This window comes from Cydia amplana, chromosome 20, assembly GCF_948474715.1.
Source record: "Cydia amplana chromosome 20, ilCydAmpl1.1, whole genome shotgun sequence".
Lineage (NCBI taxonomy): Eukaryota > Metazoa > Arthropoda > Insecta > Lepidoptera > Tortricidae > Cydia > Cydia amplana.
The window spans coordinates 9,349,356-9,367,853 of record NC_086088.1 but is presented as its reverse complement, the minus strand read 5'-3'; the positions used below and the strand labels follow the sequence as shown (position 1 = coordinate 9,367,853).

At 38.6% G+C, this 18,498-nt stretch overlaps 1 protein-coding gene across 2 annotated transcripts in view; it reads right to left on the bottom strand.

The window, feature by feature from the left end:
• Window positions 1-18,498, bottom strand: part of LOC134657439 (ABC transporter G family member 20-like) — a 333,481-nt gene that overhangs the window by 299,607 nt on the left and 15,376 nt on the right. For both annotated transcript variants that reach the window (XM_063512989.1, XM_063512988.1), the window contains exons 2-4: window positions 6,839-6,923; window positions 5,018-5,181; window positions 3,436-3,595 (exon numbers count right to left, since the gene is read on the bottom strand). In XM_063512989.1, the coding sequence (XP_063369059.1) occupies window positions 3,436-3,595; window positions 5,018-5,181; window positions 6,839-6,919 (405 nt within the window). In that variant the 5' untranslated portion in view covers window positions 6,920-6,923. The remainder of the gene's footprint in view (window positions 1-3,435; window positions 3,596-5,017; window positions 5,182-6,838; window positions 6,924-18,498) is intronic.

Below are 18,498 nucleotides of genomic sequence, written 5' to 3'. Positions count from 1 at the left end.
ATTGTGTCTTGACACAATTCTTCAGTAAAATCCACTAATGCATGTAAATGGACGGAAATACAATAAAGGGACATGTATAACACACGTCATCAACTTCCGGGCGACTGTCGTATCGGGTCGCCAGTGAACAGGCCGCCTTAATGGATCGTATTCCGTATCGATTCCCACTGAATTGCTAATGCCACCGTGACAGGGTTAAAAAGTAACCAAATACACGCAAAATGTTAAAAGCCAGTGACCTGTGTGCACTCAATTTTAGATCTAAAGTGCCTAGTAATTAAAAATAAATTGCGTAACAACAAACCAATTAGTTTATTGTGGAAAGCAAAACAAGTTTTGCAGATTTTGTGGGATTACATTAAGTATTCATGAATCAATTTAAATGTTTATTAGCAACGTATGCATTTTATCAAATTAACTCTTTCAGAAGTTAGAAGTATTAAAAATATATGAAAATGTTAATGTCAATCCCCAAGATATGGTGCCACATATTTAAAAAGTTTATGCATAAACAGAATATGTAGGTAATCAGAGGTAATACTGATTTAAGTATAAAACTATGCCTTTTTTAGGGTTCCGTAGCCAAATGGCAAAAAACGGAACCCTTATAGATTCGTCATGTCTGTCTGTCTGTCTGTCCGTCTGTCCGTCTGTCTGTCCGTCCGTATGTCACAGCCACTTTTCTCCGAAACTATAAGAACTATACTGTTGAAACTTGTTAAGTAGATGTATTCTGTGAACCGCATTAAGATTTTCACACAAAAATAGAAAAAAAACAATAAATTTTTGGGGTTCCCCATACTTCGAACTGAAACTCAAAAATTTTTTTTTCATCAAACCCATACGTGTGGGGTATCTATGGATAGGTCTTCAAATATGATATTGAGGTTTCTAATATCATTTTTTTCTAAACTGAATAGTTTGCGCGAGAGACACTTCCAAAGTGATAAAATGTGTGTCCCCCCCCCCCTGTAACTTTTAAAATAAGAGAATGATAAAACTAAAAAAAATATATGATGTACATTACCATGTAAACTTCCACCGAAAATTGGTTTGAACGAGATCTAGTAAGTAGTTTTTTTTTTAATACGTCATAAATCGCCTAAATACGGAACCCTTCATGAGCGAGTCCGACTCGCACTTGGCCGCTTTTTTCTTACTATAATTTTATATTCTTTCGTCCCTTTCTTCCCTTCTCTTCTCTTTTTTTTATTAATTTATTTTAACATAGGTACTTTACATTTAAGGATCTTAGTTTATTAAGGTACAGTTTCCTCTCTTAGTTTAGTTTAGTTTAGTTTAGTTTATTTATCTCAATATACAATTTTCATACAGGTAAAATATACATACATTTCAGCTTGTACTACTTGTCGTATGATGATCGTTTTTTTTTTTTAGAATAAGGAGGTAGGGTGAGGTATATCATGTCAGCTTTGCTAAATTTGCTGCTTCCTCTGTTCAATCGGATGGCCTATGGTAATTTACTACACATATTGCTAAAAACTAAGAAAGTCTTATGTACACGAACTAACATGTATGTACTTGTGACTTTTAGACATGGATAGCCGGTATTGGGTAGCAATTAAAGGGGTTACCGATGAGTTATGTGATTACTATAGACATATATCGACCGGGATATGAACCGTGATTACCTTTTGTATGTTTTCGAACTCCCGATATTTCGACGCAGTTACATGCATCTTGTTCACGGGTAACTGAAGATAGCGGGTGGGTGCCAAAGTTGTGTCTGACCGCGCTCGATATATGTCTAGTGAAACTAACCGTGAATCATTCAAAACTGTTATAGTTAGGTATGTGATTAGTTTGAATAAGTGCCGTGGAAGGCTTAAGAAGACAACTATAGTCGCCGAAATTATTGTTTGAAACTAGTGATTAAAGTTCTACCTGGCATTATGTTACTCGTGTTACCAATTATTTTGAGGTTGTATCTCGTCGCATAATAATTGATTGTCCTAATGTAATGTTACGCATAAAACTCATTCGCATAATTTTTCTCCAGCTGAAACAGAAAGTATTTTCGTAAATATTTTGCATAGGTTGTGTAGAACAGGGTAGGTTAGTTTAGGTTTCTTTATAATTTTTCAGAAATGTTAATAGCTTCAGCACAATAACAATTATGCGAAATGAGTTTTATGCGTAACATTACATTAGGACAATCAATTATTATGCGACCCAATATAGACCCTTTTCAAATACAAATACAAATAATTTATTATCATAAGAGTTGTATACATGTGCAGAAAAATATATATCAGACTGCAAACTAGGCTGATCCTATATCTTGAAAGTCGGCGAGAGCGATTGACAACTATATTCAAATTTTTAGGTACAGTGCTTAATACTAAAAGTAATTACTACAGTACAAGCTATAGGATACAAAGTCACTAAACTAAACTAAAAGGACTAATCATGCTATTCATATTCATGCTATTCAATTTTGAATGTGGGCGTGAGTTTGTGTGGGAAGTGTGTATGTGTGTGTGCCAGAAGATGTGTTATGTGGTTAGGTTAAGCCTTCGCTTTTAATTATTATATCCATGCAATAACGATGTGTAATAAAGTCTCCTTTCGGGATAAAACAAAACTTAACTTATGAAAGTTACTTTTGAAAGTTACTTATAATAAAAGTGAAGGTCAATTTTAAACTTATTTCATTAGAGAAGTCCGCTTCAAACGGGCCCCTGTATGGAAAATAATTGGGTCTATATTGGGTCGCATACTAATTGACTGTCCTAATGTAATGTTGCACAATCAGTTAAGTTACTTTTAATTATATTTATCGACAAAAGTATCACAGGTAGCGATAGCCACCTAAGATGCGTGCTCGTAACGCGATGTTTATAGTCACGCAACGTAAGCTATATTGATACATCACCATTGCATATATTTAATCTAGAGATTTTTTAAAGCATACTCGCCCTCATGCATGTAGAGCTAGAAGAGAGCGGTAAGGACAAACGGAATTTCCTGGTAAATTTTGTTACATTCAGAACAACTATTGGCATATCTGAACTTGAACCATGTATGAAATGAAATGAAAATCTTTACAACATGTTTCGTCCCAAACATATCAATGATGGTCTCCGCCACAGGCTGCGTCATTAAATAATCTAAGTTAAACAAAATAACCGTCACGAATCGTTCCTGGCTCAAATGTCCCCATTAGTGTAAGGCCTGAGTGGACGCTCGAGTTGGGCGTGCAGCGGGGCGGGGCGTGCGGCGTGCATGTTAAACAAACGCAAGCGTATAGGAGCGGCCTTAGTGCACGCTGCTCAAATCACTTGTGAGCCCGACGCCACGCTGCACGCCCCGCCGAACGCTCCGCTTCGAGCGTCCACTCAGGCCTTACACTAACGCATGTGTACATTATGGTATTTGGTCCAATAAAGTTTAAATAAATAAATATTGTCTTACCTGAGGCATGTACCCGACCCTAGGTCCTGGGACTCCGCTCCCGCGGCTCCCAGGCCGGCCTCCGAGCACCCAGATCTCTCCAGAGTTCAGCCGGCGGCGGCCTACGATGCAAGAGAGGAGGGTTGTCTTGCCACATCCTGAGGCGCCTAGGAGACCGTATCTGTAATGAAAAGTTGCAATTTTAGGTGTCCATTTAAGGAATTTTATTTTATCACTAGCGACCCGCTTTGCACGGGTTAACAAATTATACACAAACCTTCCTCAAGAATCACTCTATTGATAGGTGAAAACCGAATGAATATCCGTTCAGTAGTTTTTGAGTTTATCGCGAACATACAAACACACAAACAGACAGACGCGGCGGAGCACTTTGTTTTATAAGGTGTAGTGATATTTAGGTAATTTTATGGGTGTAAATATATTCCTAGTATATTATATGGTAATTTCCTTTCAAATCCTATACATAAAAGTAATTTAACTAATAAACTCTCAATTGCTCAAAGGTTAACTGGAAGAGATCATTGCACATAATATTTTGTTTTTATTGTTTGTAATATGTCTTATGTACAATAAAGTGTTTACATACATACATAAACATATTTTATTTTATTTCAATAATTTAATAGCCCCTCAGCGTGTATCTCAAGATATATAATTTATAAAAGATATAAATAAAAATCCGAAAACCTAGCTACTACGAGCTGAGTCGGGTAAAAATAATGACTTTAAAATCCGGCTAAAGACTGTAAAAGAACGAAGATCATAAATCATAAATCATTTAATGGAAAAGGATTCATTTAAAAGTTCTTAACAATATTTTGGAAACGTAATAGATCACCAGCTCAAAATGAATGAGAAAATTATGATTCTGAATGTCCTACCTACTTTTCTTGTTCAAATTTTTCCAAATGTTTTTGATCTTTCGCCAGCTACGCCGGTTGAACCCTTGCCGTCTGAATTACGTCAAATATCCGTTTTAAGAAAAGAGGACTTTTAATTTGATTGAGGGCGCTTACCGTTTGCGTAATATTCTGGAAAAAAATATAAATTCATCTCGACACTTGGATGATAAATGATGCTTAGGCACTCTTTTTATAATTTATTGTTATGATCCAGAATTAAACTGTGTCGTTTTGACGTTAAATAAGTCTATAATGGGATATTTTGAGACACTAAAATATACATATATTTTTAGTTATGGTGGTTAAATCACCAATGAATACTTTCACATAGAGAAGTTTCTACACAAATTGACCTAATTTCATAGTCACGTTCTCTGTAAAGATCGCCGTAAAACCTTGGAGTCTTGGTGTAATGCAAACGTGCAATCAAAATACTTAGGTACGTTTAAAACTAAATTCGTGAAGTAAACGATCGTATATTGTGCAGTAATAAGGTATAATAAAATGGGTTGTATTGATGAAGTTGCGTATTGGTGGTTTTTTACTCATCTTACCGAGAAAGGGTTATATTTTTCGATCATCTACCTCACCTACCAGTATAGGATTACCTATGCAATACTATCGAATAAAATTAAAACTAGGGGTGTTGTTTAGTAAACAGAAAACTAATATGTACTTACATAGCGCCCTTAGGCACGGTCATATTCAGTCCGTCGAGAATGACATTGGGGCTGCTTTTGGAACCGTATCGCTTGTACGCCCTTCTAACGCAAACTGCTTGCTGTCTTCTAGAGGTTAGGGTGGACTTCTGAGTCTTAAACTGTATACGTCTTCTTTGTGCTATCTGTGAAAGAAACGTGGGATCAACTATATATTATTTAAATTTGTATTGTTTAAGATACATTTGTGTTATATCTAGAAGGTATGGGAGGCGATCGGGCGGTAAAAAGAGCTTTTTAAGGAAACCGACAGCACGCCGCCCAGCCGGTCGGCCGGCTGTCATTAGGTTGTTCTTGTCCAATGGCACCTCTAGGCGAGATAACGACTCCATAGAGCGACTGGTCGTACAAGGAAGAGTGGAGGGAAGCAGATCGCGCGGCAGATGACCTATATGCGCTGGACTGACCAAATAAGATCAAGACCAAACGAGACCGCGTATCTAACTGTGCCAGACAGTCTGCCAACTAGGAGAGATGGCGGGAGATCGTGCGAAGAGCTGTGTCCGCCTCTACTACCGATGCGGACGCCTCAACGTGACCACGACCGCTCTGTCAAGAGCGATACGACAGAGAAGAAGAATGGTACCCCAGAGGTGCAACGGACCTTCACTAGGGCTTCCAATACCGGGATCCCGGTATTTCGGGATCCCGGGATCCCGTCTTTTTAAACACATTTTTCAATACCGGTATTTTTAAAGGCAATACCGGGATCCCGGTATTTTAAAAAATGAGGGAAATGCGCAGTATAAACCCTTTAAATCCATTATATTCGGCTGTATCAAAAAGCTTACTAAACGTCAGACACATCTAGAGTTAGACCAAGAAAAGTCTGCAACGATTTTGATAGCACGCGCAGTGCAAGTGTTATATATAAATGTCAAACTTCTATGAAATTATAACGTACAAATAACACTTGGACTGCGTACTGCGTATGCTATCAAAATCGTTGCAGACTTTACTTGGTCTAACTCTAACTGGTCTCTAGCCCCCATTTTATTATTTAAACAAGATCGTTGCCTAATGCGTCAGATAAAAATTTGGTGGTTGGTGGTGGATGAATCCTGAAGTTATGTGAGTGATGAATATGATGATAGTGACATTAACATTAACATAATTAGTTCTTATAATTTTATCAAAAATTAAAACGAAAGAGCAAGGATAACTGTAATAATGGCAAACCATTTTTGACGGAAATTTGAAATAATGTTGTCTGGTTGGTTAAGTTGGACTACAAATGTGACTGGTGAGGTGAAGTCAATAAATTGGATATAATTATTGCTAACCTGGAGTGTGAAATAAAATTATTGCAGATGGCGGCATTGATTGTTTATTGTTGTAATAGCTTTTACGACATATCTGGTATTCCAGTGAGCCTTTCTAATTCCCCTTTTTAATAAAACTATATATTTTTACGCGATTCATATCCAATACCGGGATCCCGGTATTGATGAAGACAGTTTCGGTATTAATACCGGTATTGTGAGAAGTCCGGTATTTGGAAGCCCTAACCTTCACAAGCTCGCGCCACGCCTTCCTATCCTCAGCGACCCTGCAGGCCTTGCTCCAGCTCAACCCGGACGCTCGTAGCTCAGTTGTGACAGACCGTTGCCAAGAGCGTACCTACAGGGCCCCCGTGGCCACGGCTTCTTCTGTCCGGCGGTTTGCTGGCCTGCTCGCGCTTGCGCCACCTAGCGGTCATATCTGTCGTAATAGACGCGTTTTGTGAGAGAGTGAACTTCTCTACCTAGTACTATTGTTTATTCTGTGTTTATGTCAACGTACCTCGTAGTCCGCGGTTCCAGCTTCTGGATCCCGTACATCCTCGAGGGAGATGGTGGCGCCAGCGTTGTCGTAGGCTGGCATGGTGCTGCAACAGAAAAAACGTTTGTTAGAAGGTTACCAGCAATGTGGGCAAAGTAACAGTATAACAATGAAATGAAATTAAATGAAATGAAATTTAATTATTTATTAATAACGTAGTTACAGGTCAGATACCACTGTTGGTACGGTCAGCAGTAGAAGTTGCTAAGCGGGTGAGGTGTTCATAATTACCTTGACACGCTCTTATTCTCTTAATAATAAAGTCTCGTCAAGATCATTTTGAACACCTCGCCCGCTTAGCAACTTCTGCTGCTGACTGTATTATAAAATCATAATTTATACATATGTACATTGATTGGTTTACAGATTTATACATATTTACACATTATTTCGCGTAAGGCAAAGCATACAGATTTGCAACACTTATTACTTATGATTTTTAATGTATTCTTAAAGGCCGCGGTGGTAGCTGCTTTTCTTATAGTGTCGGGCAAGCGATTGTACACGCACGGTCCCAAAATATGGGTCAATTTCGCTGATTTGGCGAGTCGGTGTGTTTCGACTACCAGCCTATTTATATTTTTGTTACTGCAGAGGCTGTACCTGTCGTTAATACCTTTAGGGCCCATTTAGACGATGCGAGAACTCGCATGCGAGTTTCATAACATTGCGGGTTTTGATCGGTCGGTTGAATTGTACGTAACCAACAGTCTGCAATGTAACTAAAATGAACGTGAACACCCGCCTTATAAAACACAAAACTCCCCGGAAAAGTAACACACTCAAAGATAAATCATGAATTATATTTCTAAAATTAATTAACCATCAAAATGATTCCGTTCCCATTCTAAATATTATAGTGAAACTTGTCACAAAGCCTTTTATTAGACTCTGGTGCCCATTAATGCCTAGAGTTAAGTCATGACTATATCCGCCTTTTATTAAACCTCAGACTTGTGAATGAACTGAGTAGGGTCAGCAATATTACTCGTGTCATTAGATACAGTCAGCTGCGGAAGTCTATGCGAAGTGCTTAAAAGATCTCTACGAAATAATGACCGTCAAAATTCGTTTGGAATGTTGTTCTGCTTCTGACTGTACTTTCAGTTGGTTAAAACACTTGAAAACAGGTGTTGTTACCGGTATAGCTAGAAATCAAAAGGGTGATTAGCATTTTTACATAGTTAAGGACCTGTATTTAGTCTAAAGTTAATTTAATCCATTGTGTTATGACAAGAACGAAAGACAAGAGAAAGATAATACGAAATTGTGCGTGTTAGCGTATGAATAAACTACAATAAAAACATGCAATATAATCCAGTTATTTATATTTTTATTTTATTTGTCAGCCTGTTGTGTCCCACTGCTGGGCAAAGGCCTCCCTCTTTCTTCCACGCGTCTCGTTCTAGGGCAATATTAGGCCAATCTTGCCGAAAGACGTCAAGATCGTGCCGCCATCTCCTTCGAGGTCTGCCGTTACGCCGCACTATGTTCAGTGTCCACAATTCAATTGTGTTAAGTTTTTATAGTATGACAAAAAAAAAATTGTGTTACGAAAATTAATCATCTAACAATTTACACAGTTGAATCAATTTAAGACTAAACACAGCTAACTTAACTAACGCTTAATGATGTATTTTTTTTTTTTGCAATTAACCCGAAATATCACCTTTCATTTGCAATAACTTTGTGATAATGCTAAGGACAAGTATAAAATGCTTCAATAAAAAAATAACAAAGTAATTTTGGCTTACCCTGTAAATAAAATAGCTCTATAATTTAATACAGCCATAAACCGACAGTTTTCAATAAATATCTGAACATGAGCCTGGATAAAACCCAATTTAGCAAAAAGAATAATTTATCTACCAACATAATTCACAGTCATAAAATCGAATAATGTGTATTTTAAACCTGTTTAAAATATTCACAAAATCATAAAACACGTAAATGAATGACGCATTTCACAGACTTAAACAGTTGTGATTTTAAGTCGCACGATCCTAGCCGCCGGCACACAATCGAATTTCGTTCTAATTTTAAAGCTACATTCTGAATTAAGCAGAAATTTGGCATGAAGTTATCGTTGCTTAAACTTGTCACAGGTACTTAGAAATTAGATCGAATAGAAGTTTATAGTATTTTATGCAACCGTTGTTTAAGAGAGGTCAAAAAAGGCGAGTGGCGTGAGTAACAATTTAAGGCGAAGCCGAAAAGCTCACACGCCGTTCATAGCTCGTTCCTCTCGAACCTAATGCCTAATGGAAAAGGGCCTAATGTTCATTTCTTTGTCTCACAATCGCTCGAATACCTACCTATGCAAGAGCGATAGAGAGGCAGAAAACGATATTTCGATTTTTAGGGTTCCGTACCCAAAGGGTAAAAACGGGACCCTATTACTAAGACTCCGCTGTCCGTCCGTCCGTCCGTCCATCTGTCACCTGGCTGTATCTCACGAACCGTGATAGCTAGACAGTTGGAATTTTCACAGATGATGTATTTCTGTTGCCGCTATAACAACAAATACTAAAAACAGAATAAAATAAAGATTTAAGTGGGGCCCCCATACAACAAACGTGATTTTTGACCGAAGTTAAGCAACGTCGGGCGGGGTCAGTACTTGGATGGGTGACCGTTTTTTGCTTGTTTTGCTCTATTTTTTGTTGATGGTGCGGAACCCTCCGTGCGCGAGTCCGACTCGCACTTGGCCGGTTTTTTGATGTTCGCGATAGACAAACACGGATCCCTATAGCGGTCCAAGGACCAACGATGAAGCGAACCACTGCCCTATAAGGATTACGTAATATTACTGTCAATAATTATTGATAAGCGATTCGCATATGGAAGCGGTTAATCAGACTCGTTTAGGGAAGACAACTGGCTGCCCGTGAATTTAATGAGTTAGGGCGTGTCCTCTGTGCGAGCGATCAAAGTACATCGAACGAAAAACATTACTATGGCTTTACCTTAAGAGCCAACAGGAGCTAAGATTAAAATATTTTAGGTAAATATACCCGTCTCGCTAACGGAAGCGGCTCCTAAAACTAGTGCGATAAGGACAAGGCGAAAAATCCTGCGTAAAAATATCAAAAATCGAGGTTTCGTACTCGACTGTTTCCTCCTCCAAAACTTAACCAATCGTAACCAAATTTGGAAATCTAAATGATTATGACATTATCTGTGTCGGACCGTTTTGCTTTTTTGACTAATTGATGTCAGTTTTGAATAGCACGCCTCTCATTGCGGCATAGTCAATTAGGCCATTTTGGCCATTTTTGAAGGGCTCTAGCGCCTTAAAAAACAAAAATATCAAAAAAAGCAAAACGGTCCGACACAGATATTGACAATATTAATCTGTGTTGAAAAAATCATTGCTCTAGCTTCAAAACCCACGGAGGAAACAGTCGAGTACGTTTGTATGGAGAAATGACCACTCCTGTTGGCTCTTAGCCAGCAAGCTCGGCCGAATTTCACCTTCCCATACAAATTACAAACGGAGTTTCGTTCTCATTTTAAAACTACGTGTTGAACCTCCTTAACCGCCTTGGGACGTACTTTTTGTTACGACTCATAACGGATGACTCACGTTAAAACGGTCCGGGTCCGGGCCGAGGCATCCAACACTTCGTTTTCGATAACTGATCAAATGATGCTTTAGTAAACGTCCGTTTCGTTTACTAAACCGGACCGTTCTAACGTGAGTCATCCTTCACCCGCTAATACAGAGTCCGCGCCCTTCGCTGACAGCTTCACCTTGACATGTTCGCAGGCTTTGTAGAAAATGAAGTGTCGGAAGCCTCGGCCCGGACCCGGACCGTTCAAGCGTGAGTCATCCTTCACCCGCTGATACTGAGTCCGCACCCTTCGCTATGATGGCTTCACCTTGACATGTTTGCAGGCTTTGCGCAATTCGTATCTGAGCTAATTGGCGCTCTTAGCGGCCTCATACTACGCCAACGTGACAATAGTTAAGGATGACTCACGCTAGACCGGGTCGGGGCCGGGCTGGAGCTTCCGGCAGGCGTGGCTCCTACAAGTACATCCGTCCCACACCAATTTTGGTGTGTAGCCTTAGGCCGCGCACCTAGCGGTCATATCTGTCGCAATAGACGCGCGTTTTGTTAGAGAGTGCATCTTCTGTTCTGTACCCAGTACTATTATTTATTCTGTGCTTCCGGCGCTTCGGTTTCTATGGAAAGCACCACGTGATCACCGATCAGCCGACATAGAAGCCTCGGCCCGGGCCCGGCCCGGTGTAGCGTGAGTCATCCTTTATTTGTAAAAGGGGGGGAAAAGTTATCGTGTAACCCTTCGTGCTAATATTAATAGGTATCCGAGTAGGTATAATAAAAAATTGAACCATGAACGTAGCGAGTGGCGAGAGAGCGTCGAGAGTAAAAATAACGTCCTAAATCCGTCTTATTTTAAGGCTCCGAAAGCCAAAATGGTCAAAACAATATAGTATCAGTACTCCAGGGTGTTTAGCCAAGATGCCAAGCGAACGAAACAGTAATCTCTCTATCACTCTTCCATATTAGTGCGACAGAGAGACATAAACGTATATAGCGCGCTACGCTACGGAGCGAACGCTTGGCATCTTGGCTAGGCACCCAGACCGTCTTGCGTTCTCGCGGGCGAGTCCATATTGAAGTAGCATGCAAGCAGGGGCCCGTTTCTCTAAACCTTGTAACTTGTGTTCATTGTGTTACAAGCGGGTGTCACTTTTTGACGGCTAAGGTAATATGTTAGAAAGGGCCTTCCACTTTTATTACAAGTTACAAGCTTTTGTGAAACGAGCCCCAGGTCTGATTAGCACTGTCCGCAAACACGAGTGGCACTTTTTAGGGTTCCGTAGCCAAATGGCAAAAAACGGAACCCTTATAGATTCGTCATGTCTGTCTGTCTGTCCGTCTGTCTGTCCGTCCGTATGTCACAGCCACTTTTCTCCGAAACTATAAGAACTATACTGTTGAAACTTGGTAAGTAGATGTATTCTGTGAACCGCATTAAGATTTTCACACAAAAATAGAAAAAAAACAATAAATTTTTTTCACCGAAAATTGGTTTGAACGAGATCTAGTAAGTAGTTTTTTTTTTATACGTCTTAAATCGCCTAAATACGGAACCCTTCATGGGCGAGTCCGACTCGCACTTGGCCGCTTTTTTTAATTAAGGCACTTTTTTAATTAATCTACACATTTTCTCTCATAATACTACAGCATAATAAAGATAAGATAAAGATAAAAGACAGTTTATTCAAGTAGGCATAATTACAATGCACTTATGACCACTACTCAATATCTCAATACTCGTATACCTATTTATGTATATTCTTAGATATATATACGTCAGCATACCTTATAGGCTTAATTGGCAACGAAAAGACAATTGGTGAATCAAAGGAGGAATGTTAACGAAACTACACGAAACTTCGAATCAAGGGAATTCCTTTGTGTGCAACATATGTGACGTTATCTATGAAAAGGGACCTTATTGTCGATGGCGCTTACGCCATTATTAACGATGCTCCGATATAAATACAATGCCGCGCGACGCTGTGCGGCGTAAGCGTCATCGACAATAAGGTCCATTTTCATAGATAATGCCCCATATAAGATACTTGACTAGTATAATAATTACACAGTTAATAGTTATATACGTTAGTATACGTACAGTATGAGGCCGAGGTGCTCAAAAATATCTAAACACGCCTCTATTATCAAGGCAATAGAGTGCGTGTTCAGATATTTTTGAGCACCTTAGCCGCTCCGATGTATCTGATGGCGACTGTACATGCGTTGTGTATATACCCGTAAGATAAAGGATGACTCACGCTAGACCGTGCCTGGGCCGGGCCGGAGCTTCCGGCGCTTCGTTTTTTATGGAAAGCACCACGTGTGATCACCGATCAGCCGTCATAGAAAATGACATGTCGGAGGCCTCGGCCCGGTCACGGCCCGGTCTAGCGTGAGTCATCCTTAAATCTTACAGGTTTGAACCGTGGCAAAATGCTGGCATAACGCGAGGACGATAAAGAAGATAAGTTTGCACCAGGGATGTTGCGAATATCCGCATCCGAACTTCCTGCATTATTTTCTACATCCGCATCTGCATCCGCATCCGCATAAAATCAATGCGGAGTTTAATGCGGATGCGGATGTGGAACAGGTCGGTACAGGAACGTCTTAGCATCGGCGTAAGTGCTGCTAGACTGCTAGGTAATTACCTAGCAGTTACTTAATGACTAAATTTAGTCATTAGCCAAAAAAACCTATTAGAAATGAGCGTCAAGCTTGAATGGGACTTAATGTACGGAACCCTTGGAACGCGAGTCCGACTCAAGTGCGAGTCGGACTCGGCCGGTTTTTAGGGTTCCGTAGCCAAATGGCAAAAAACGGAACCCTTATAGATTCGTCATGTCTGTCTGTCCGTCTGTCCGTCTGTCAGTCCGTCCGTATGTCACAGCCACTTTTCTCCGAAACTATAAGAATTATACTGTTGAAACTTGGTAAGTAGATGTATTCTGTGAACCGCATTAAGATTTTCACACAAAAATAGAAAAAAACAATACATTTTTGGGGTTCTCCATACTTCGAACTGAAACTCAAAATTTTTTTTTTCATCAAACCCATACGTGTGGGGTATCTATGGATAGGTCTTCAAAAATGATATTGAGGTTTCTAATATCATTTTTTTCTAAACTGAATAGTTTGCGCGAGAGACACTTACAAAGTGGTAAAATGTGTGTCCCCCCCCCCCTGTAACTTCTAAAATAAGAGAATGATAAAACTAAAAAAAATATATGATGTACATTACCATGTAAACTTCCACCGAAAATTGGTTTGAACGAGATCTAGTAAGTAGTTTTTTTTTTATACGTCATAAATCGCCTAAATACGGAACCCTTCATGGGCGAGTCGGACTCGCACTTGGCCGCTTTTTTTGAAATAAAAATTACTAAAATGTAATATTTGACGTTTTTTATGTAGGTACCTATCTTGACATCCGCATCCGCGGATGTGAGCCTTTAAAAATCCGCATCCGCTTCCGCGGATGTCAAACAATCGGCATCCGCATCCGCAACATCATGTTGCGGATGCCGATTGCCAACATCCATGGTTTGCACATATTAAAATTATTTTAAAACGGTTCACTCACATAATTTTCGACATTCACAATCGAAATTTTTCGATCCGTTTTGAGGATCATAAACTGGAACATCTGCAGCAAGTGCATGTACGAAAACGTATGAAAATCGACTAACAAACGTGAGTGACTCGAATTTTAATATATTCGTGTCTCGCGGGAAAATGTTACATATTATTTAATGTAATTATTATATATACGAGTACAACAGCGCGTATTCTGTTATTTGCCATTAAATGAAAACATTGATTTGAATTAAAAGTTTAAGGATTGCGACCATTTTATGGTTTTTTGTTAAACCATAATTGTAAAATGAAAATCTGTCTATGTAAATCAAAGTTTTCCAATCCAAAACCAAGCATCCCTTTAACCCATTATGCAGAATTTGGAAGGGACAGTGAATAGATTTCTCAATGGCACTTATGTCTGGGGCCCGTTTCTCAAAAGCTACAAGCGGATGTCACCTTTTGACAGCTTTTGTTACAAAGGGACTTCCACTTGTAATACAAGCGCATGTCACTTTTTGACAGCTTTTGTCAGAAAGGGACTTCCATTTGTATTACAAGTTACAAGCTTTTGATAAACAGGGCACTGGTATGCGGAAAAAGGTTGCTTTGCCAGGCCAACATCTAAACAATTTAGCAAACGCATAGATATAGTGTGTCAAAGGTCTGTTTGATTTCAAACATAGACAGAGAGAATCATACTATCTTTGTCTTACACTAGTACTAGCACCCAAAAGAAAAGGATGAGTATAGTTTTTTTTGTTCCTATTTACTGACAAGATTTGGTTGACCCAGTATACAAAGTTTTAGTACCTACTGTATACTTTACGTCTAAAATGATCTCATCATATCCATTTGCAAATAACCTTCAACATTACATATTTACGTCAGTTTAGCAAAAAATGTAGCTTACCTACCATGACGACAAAAGTAATATTACGCAAGTACTATCATTTAGAAATGAATTGTAAATCTACGGGCGTCTTAACCGCTCCGCCATGCTCGTAATGTTCACTACGTATTTAAATATTCCGGGAGAAAATATTTACATTGCCAGGGTAAAATAACCTCCTAAGGCCCAAGGTCCTACCTATAGTACTTCTTCAGTTCAATGAAATTTAAATTATATTCAACTGAAACAGAGTCGCTTTTGCTTTGTTTCATTAAATTTTCAAACAAAGCAAAATCAACTCTATTTCCTACACTATAGGTTAAAATTTCAGTGGAAAATTTTGGATTTTTCATTTGTACGGCTGGGCCTTAGAAGGATAAATCTGCTAATTATTCATCTTGTGTGCTACAAGATGCAAGCAAATGAAAGTGAGATTTAATGTCAGAGGTAAAAGCTATGAAAATAATTATGAGTCACTTTTACTGCAAAGACATCTAAGTATTTATGCGGGGAAATTGCTAAAAATGTGGGGGCTGGTATGAGATGAAATATTATTAGAGTCTGATTCGAAACGGTAATTTTTATATGATCCGGACAAAAGATAATAGCTACGAGTAGGTACACAGTTCAATGCAAGAGTCTTACGGCCTGATTCGAACTTTAAGATACGTCAAACATTTTTTAAAGATACGATAAGGAGTGTCAAAATAGTTTAGTATAAGCAGTTTAAAAACTACCAAATCTCGTATCTCGACTTGACTTGATTGAATCGACCTTCAGTGTCTACAAAATAATTATGGAAACTATATTTTCGCGGGATATATTCAAGCTAGTAATTAGCGATTGTGATTAATCTGTGAGATTATAGCACTTGTTTTTCTATACTTATGTCCTTGTACTAGAACTCAACTGATAAGATGGTTGCGCTTCAATCGTCTATCGTGTCATGAATCACTTTCGCACTCACTCTCTTAATTGAGTGATTACTATGCTGACAGACGATATAAAGATGTAATATAAGGAAAATGATACAACCCTCTTTAAACAATTTGGGAATTGATCCTTTAGAACTTATAACAACGCCATCTGGTGAGTTAAAACATATCTAAGAACCATCGCTCATGTAAGTTAGTTATCACCAATACTTTAACAATTTTTTAACTAGCAGATACGTCTGCGAGCGATATTCCAAATTTTATATTAAAGGAAAAAATGGAAAAAGTTACGCTTCCGGTTACGGTTACGGTTACGGTTTCGGTTCAAGTCCTGCCGGAAGCGTAACTTTTTCCATTTTTTTCCTTTAATATAAAATTTGGACCAATACTTTACACTTGTAAAACTATTATTATTTCGGTGAATCCGTTCTACAGGTACTTTGAAACGTTATTTCATGTGCACAAACAAATAACCTCTCAACTACACCGCATAGGGCCGAGGCCCGAAGCGTCCCACAGGCGATGGACCTACGAGAGACCGAAGGCCAAACTGCAGGAGATTAGTGCTTCCACGCAGGTCAGTCAAAATGAACTTAGAATAAATTTAAAAGTGGAAAAAAGTGGAAAAATTACAGCCTTGGGTGAATAGCATCGGTCGCAGACGTTTCTGCTTGTTAAAAATTAAAAATCAGTCAAAATAAAGCCTGGAGCGGGTCCTGGTATTCGGGCGGTTTTTTTTGTTGTCCCCTACACTTTTTATTTCAAATTTGGGATTTTTTATGTTATTTCTACTCAGAATCACGAGCTCTTCTATCCTAATAGGAGAAAAAAAGTGTCCCAAAATTTCCATACATTTTTCGATCTTTCCATTCCGCGACCGCCATACAAAGTCTATGAAAAATGGTGACGTAATGGAAATAAAAACCTTAGGACACTTTTTTTCTCCTATTAGGATAGAAAGAGCTCGTGATTCTGAGTAGAAATAACATAAAAAATCCCAAAGTTGAAAAAAAAGTGTAGGGGACAACAAAAAAAAATGCACATTCGCCAGCGACGTTTGACGTATCGTGTTGAACTCCCGTTGAATCGGAACAATCCTGTGAGAAATCAAATTTCTTGTCCGCCCCGTTATCATTCCTTCGGGACTAAGAAGCGCGACCATCATAACATGGCTCTTGGTTTTACTGTCAAAGACTATACTTAAAAACATAGTGTAATTTCAATGGTATTGAATTTTGTGAGTCTTTCATTAGGCCCATCCCCACTTTAATTATTGAATCAACTTCAGAACTAGTAATTACTGTTACTTGTTAGTTATTTTCTGTAAGTAATGAAAGGGTAGCGGCACGGCATTAATTATTTACGAGCATTTGTTTTTGTAAGCATTTTAGGTCAAGAGCAAATAGCTAGTTTTAATATTATCGCTTTAGGTGATTTCACATAGGTAATTTAATCGAATTCGTATGATTAGAATATAAGTACATTTTTTATAGGTACATATTCATCTGTAATGTAGGTAATATGTATTATTTACCTTATTTATTTTATTATTGTGAACATTGTCTAAAACATGGCTATTTTCGCTGTTTTTGAAAGTATGGTTACAAAGAGATCAGAATAAAAGTATATTAATTTTAACATTAAAATCGGGTCACTCATGTAATTCCGCCGATTATAGCTCATTTGAGTGACTCGTTTATTTTCAATATTTTTAATATATTTACACAGGAATTATTTAAGTAACCCATTCATTAACCCACATATTATATTCAAAACTAATTTTTGGTTTGAATTCCTTTAGGATACCTACAGGAAAACTCTCGTACTCCTTAACATGAGCAATGACCATATCGAGTTTTTTTGTTCAGTGGGTCAAAAACAAAATTGGCATGCATAGGTATACATTATATGGTTCGATCTTGTAACGTAAGTTAAGGTAAATCAGCGGGCTCAGCGCGGTTCCAATTTATATCGACTATCACTATGCCCGTGCCCGTATACTTTCGCACTTACGTACTTGTTAGAACGTGACAGGTATGGTGATAAACGATAAAAATGCGACCGTGCTATTAGGGCAGGTACAACTAGGTTAATCTCGACGAGCTGTAGCGGTTTCGTCTAATCAGTGACATTTGGTGTACAACCGCAAGACTGTCGACACTGCCTTTGATCATTGCAAGAGGTCAATTCGAAATTGCGTTTTGACATCAAAATGATGTCATTATATTATCATTCGCCCGTGCGTCTCCCTCGCGCAAATATATGGACGGACTTGTACGAGCGAAATCCACGCATTGTGATGTAAATCAAGACGATTCGAATGACACCTCATTTGTCAAGTTATAATGTGTGCTTTTGAAGTTATGAGGGAACAGATGAACATATTAGCCTATATTCTATTAGGCTTGTCGTTGTGTTTTCGCCAAAGAGTAAAGTAAGGTTTTTGCTTTTCAGTAAACCTCGATTCGGGTGATTTAAAACACCTTAACCTCTTTCATAGTCTTAAACTTAAGTACCGTAAAATGGGGTGAGTAGGGTTCGCGGGGAGAGTTGGGTTATGAATGGGGAGAGAGATGAAAGGGGGGTGATGGGATTTTAAGGCTACTGCTACAAAAATAATGTTGTTCCAATTTAAAATGGAGC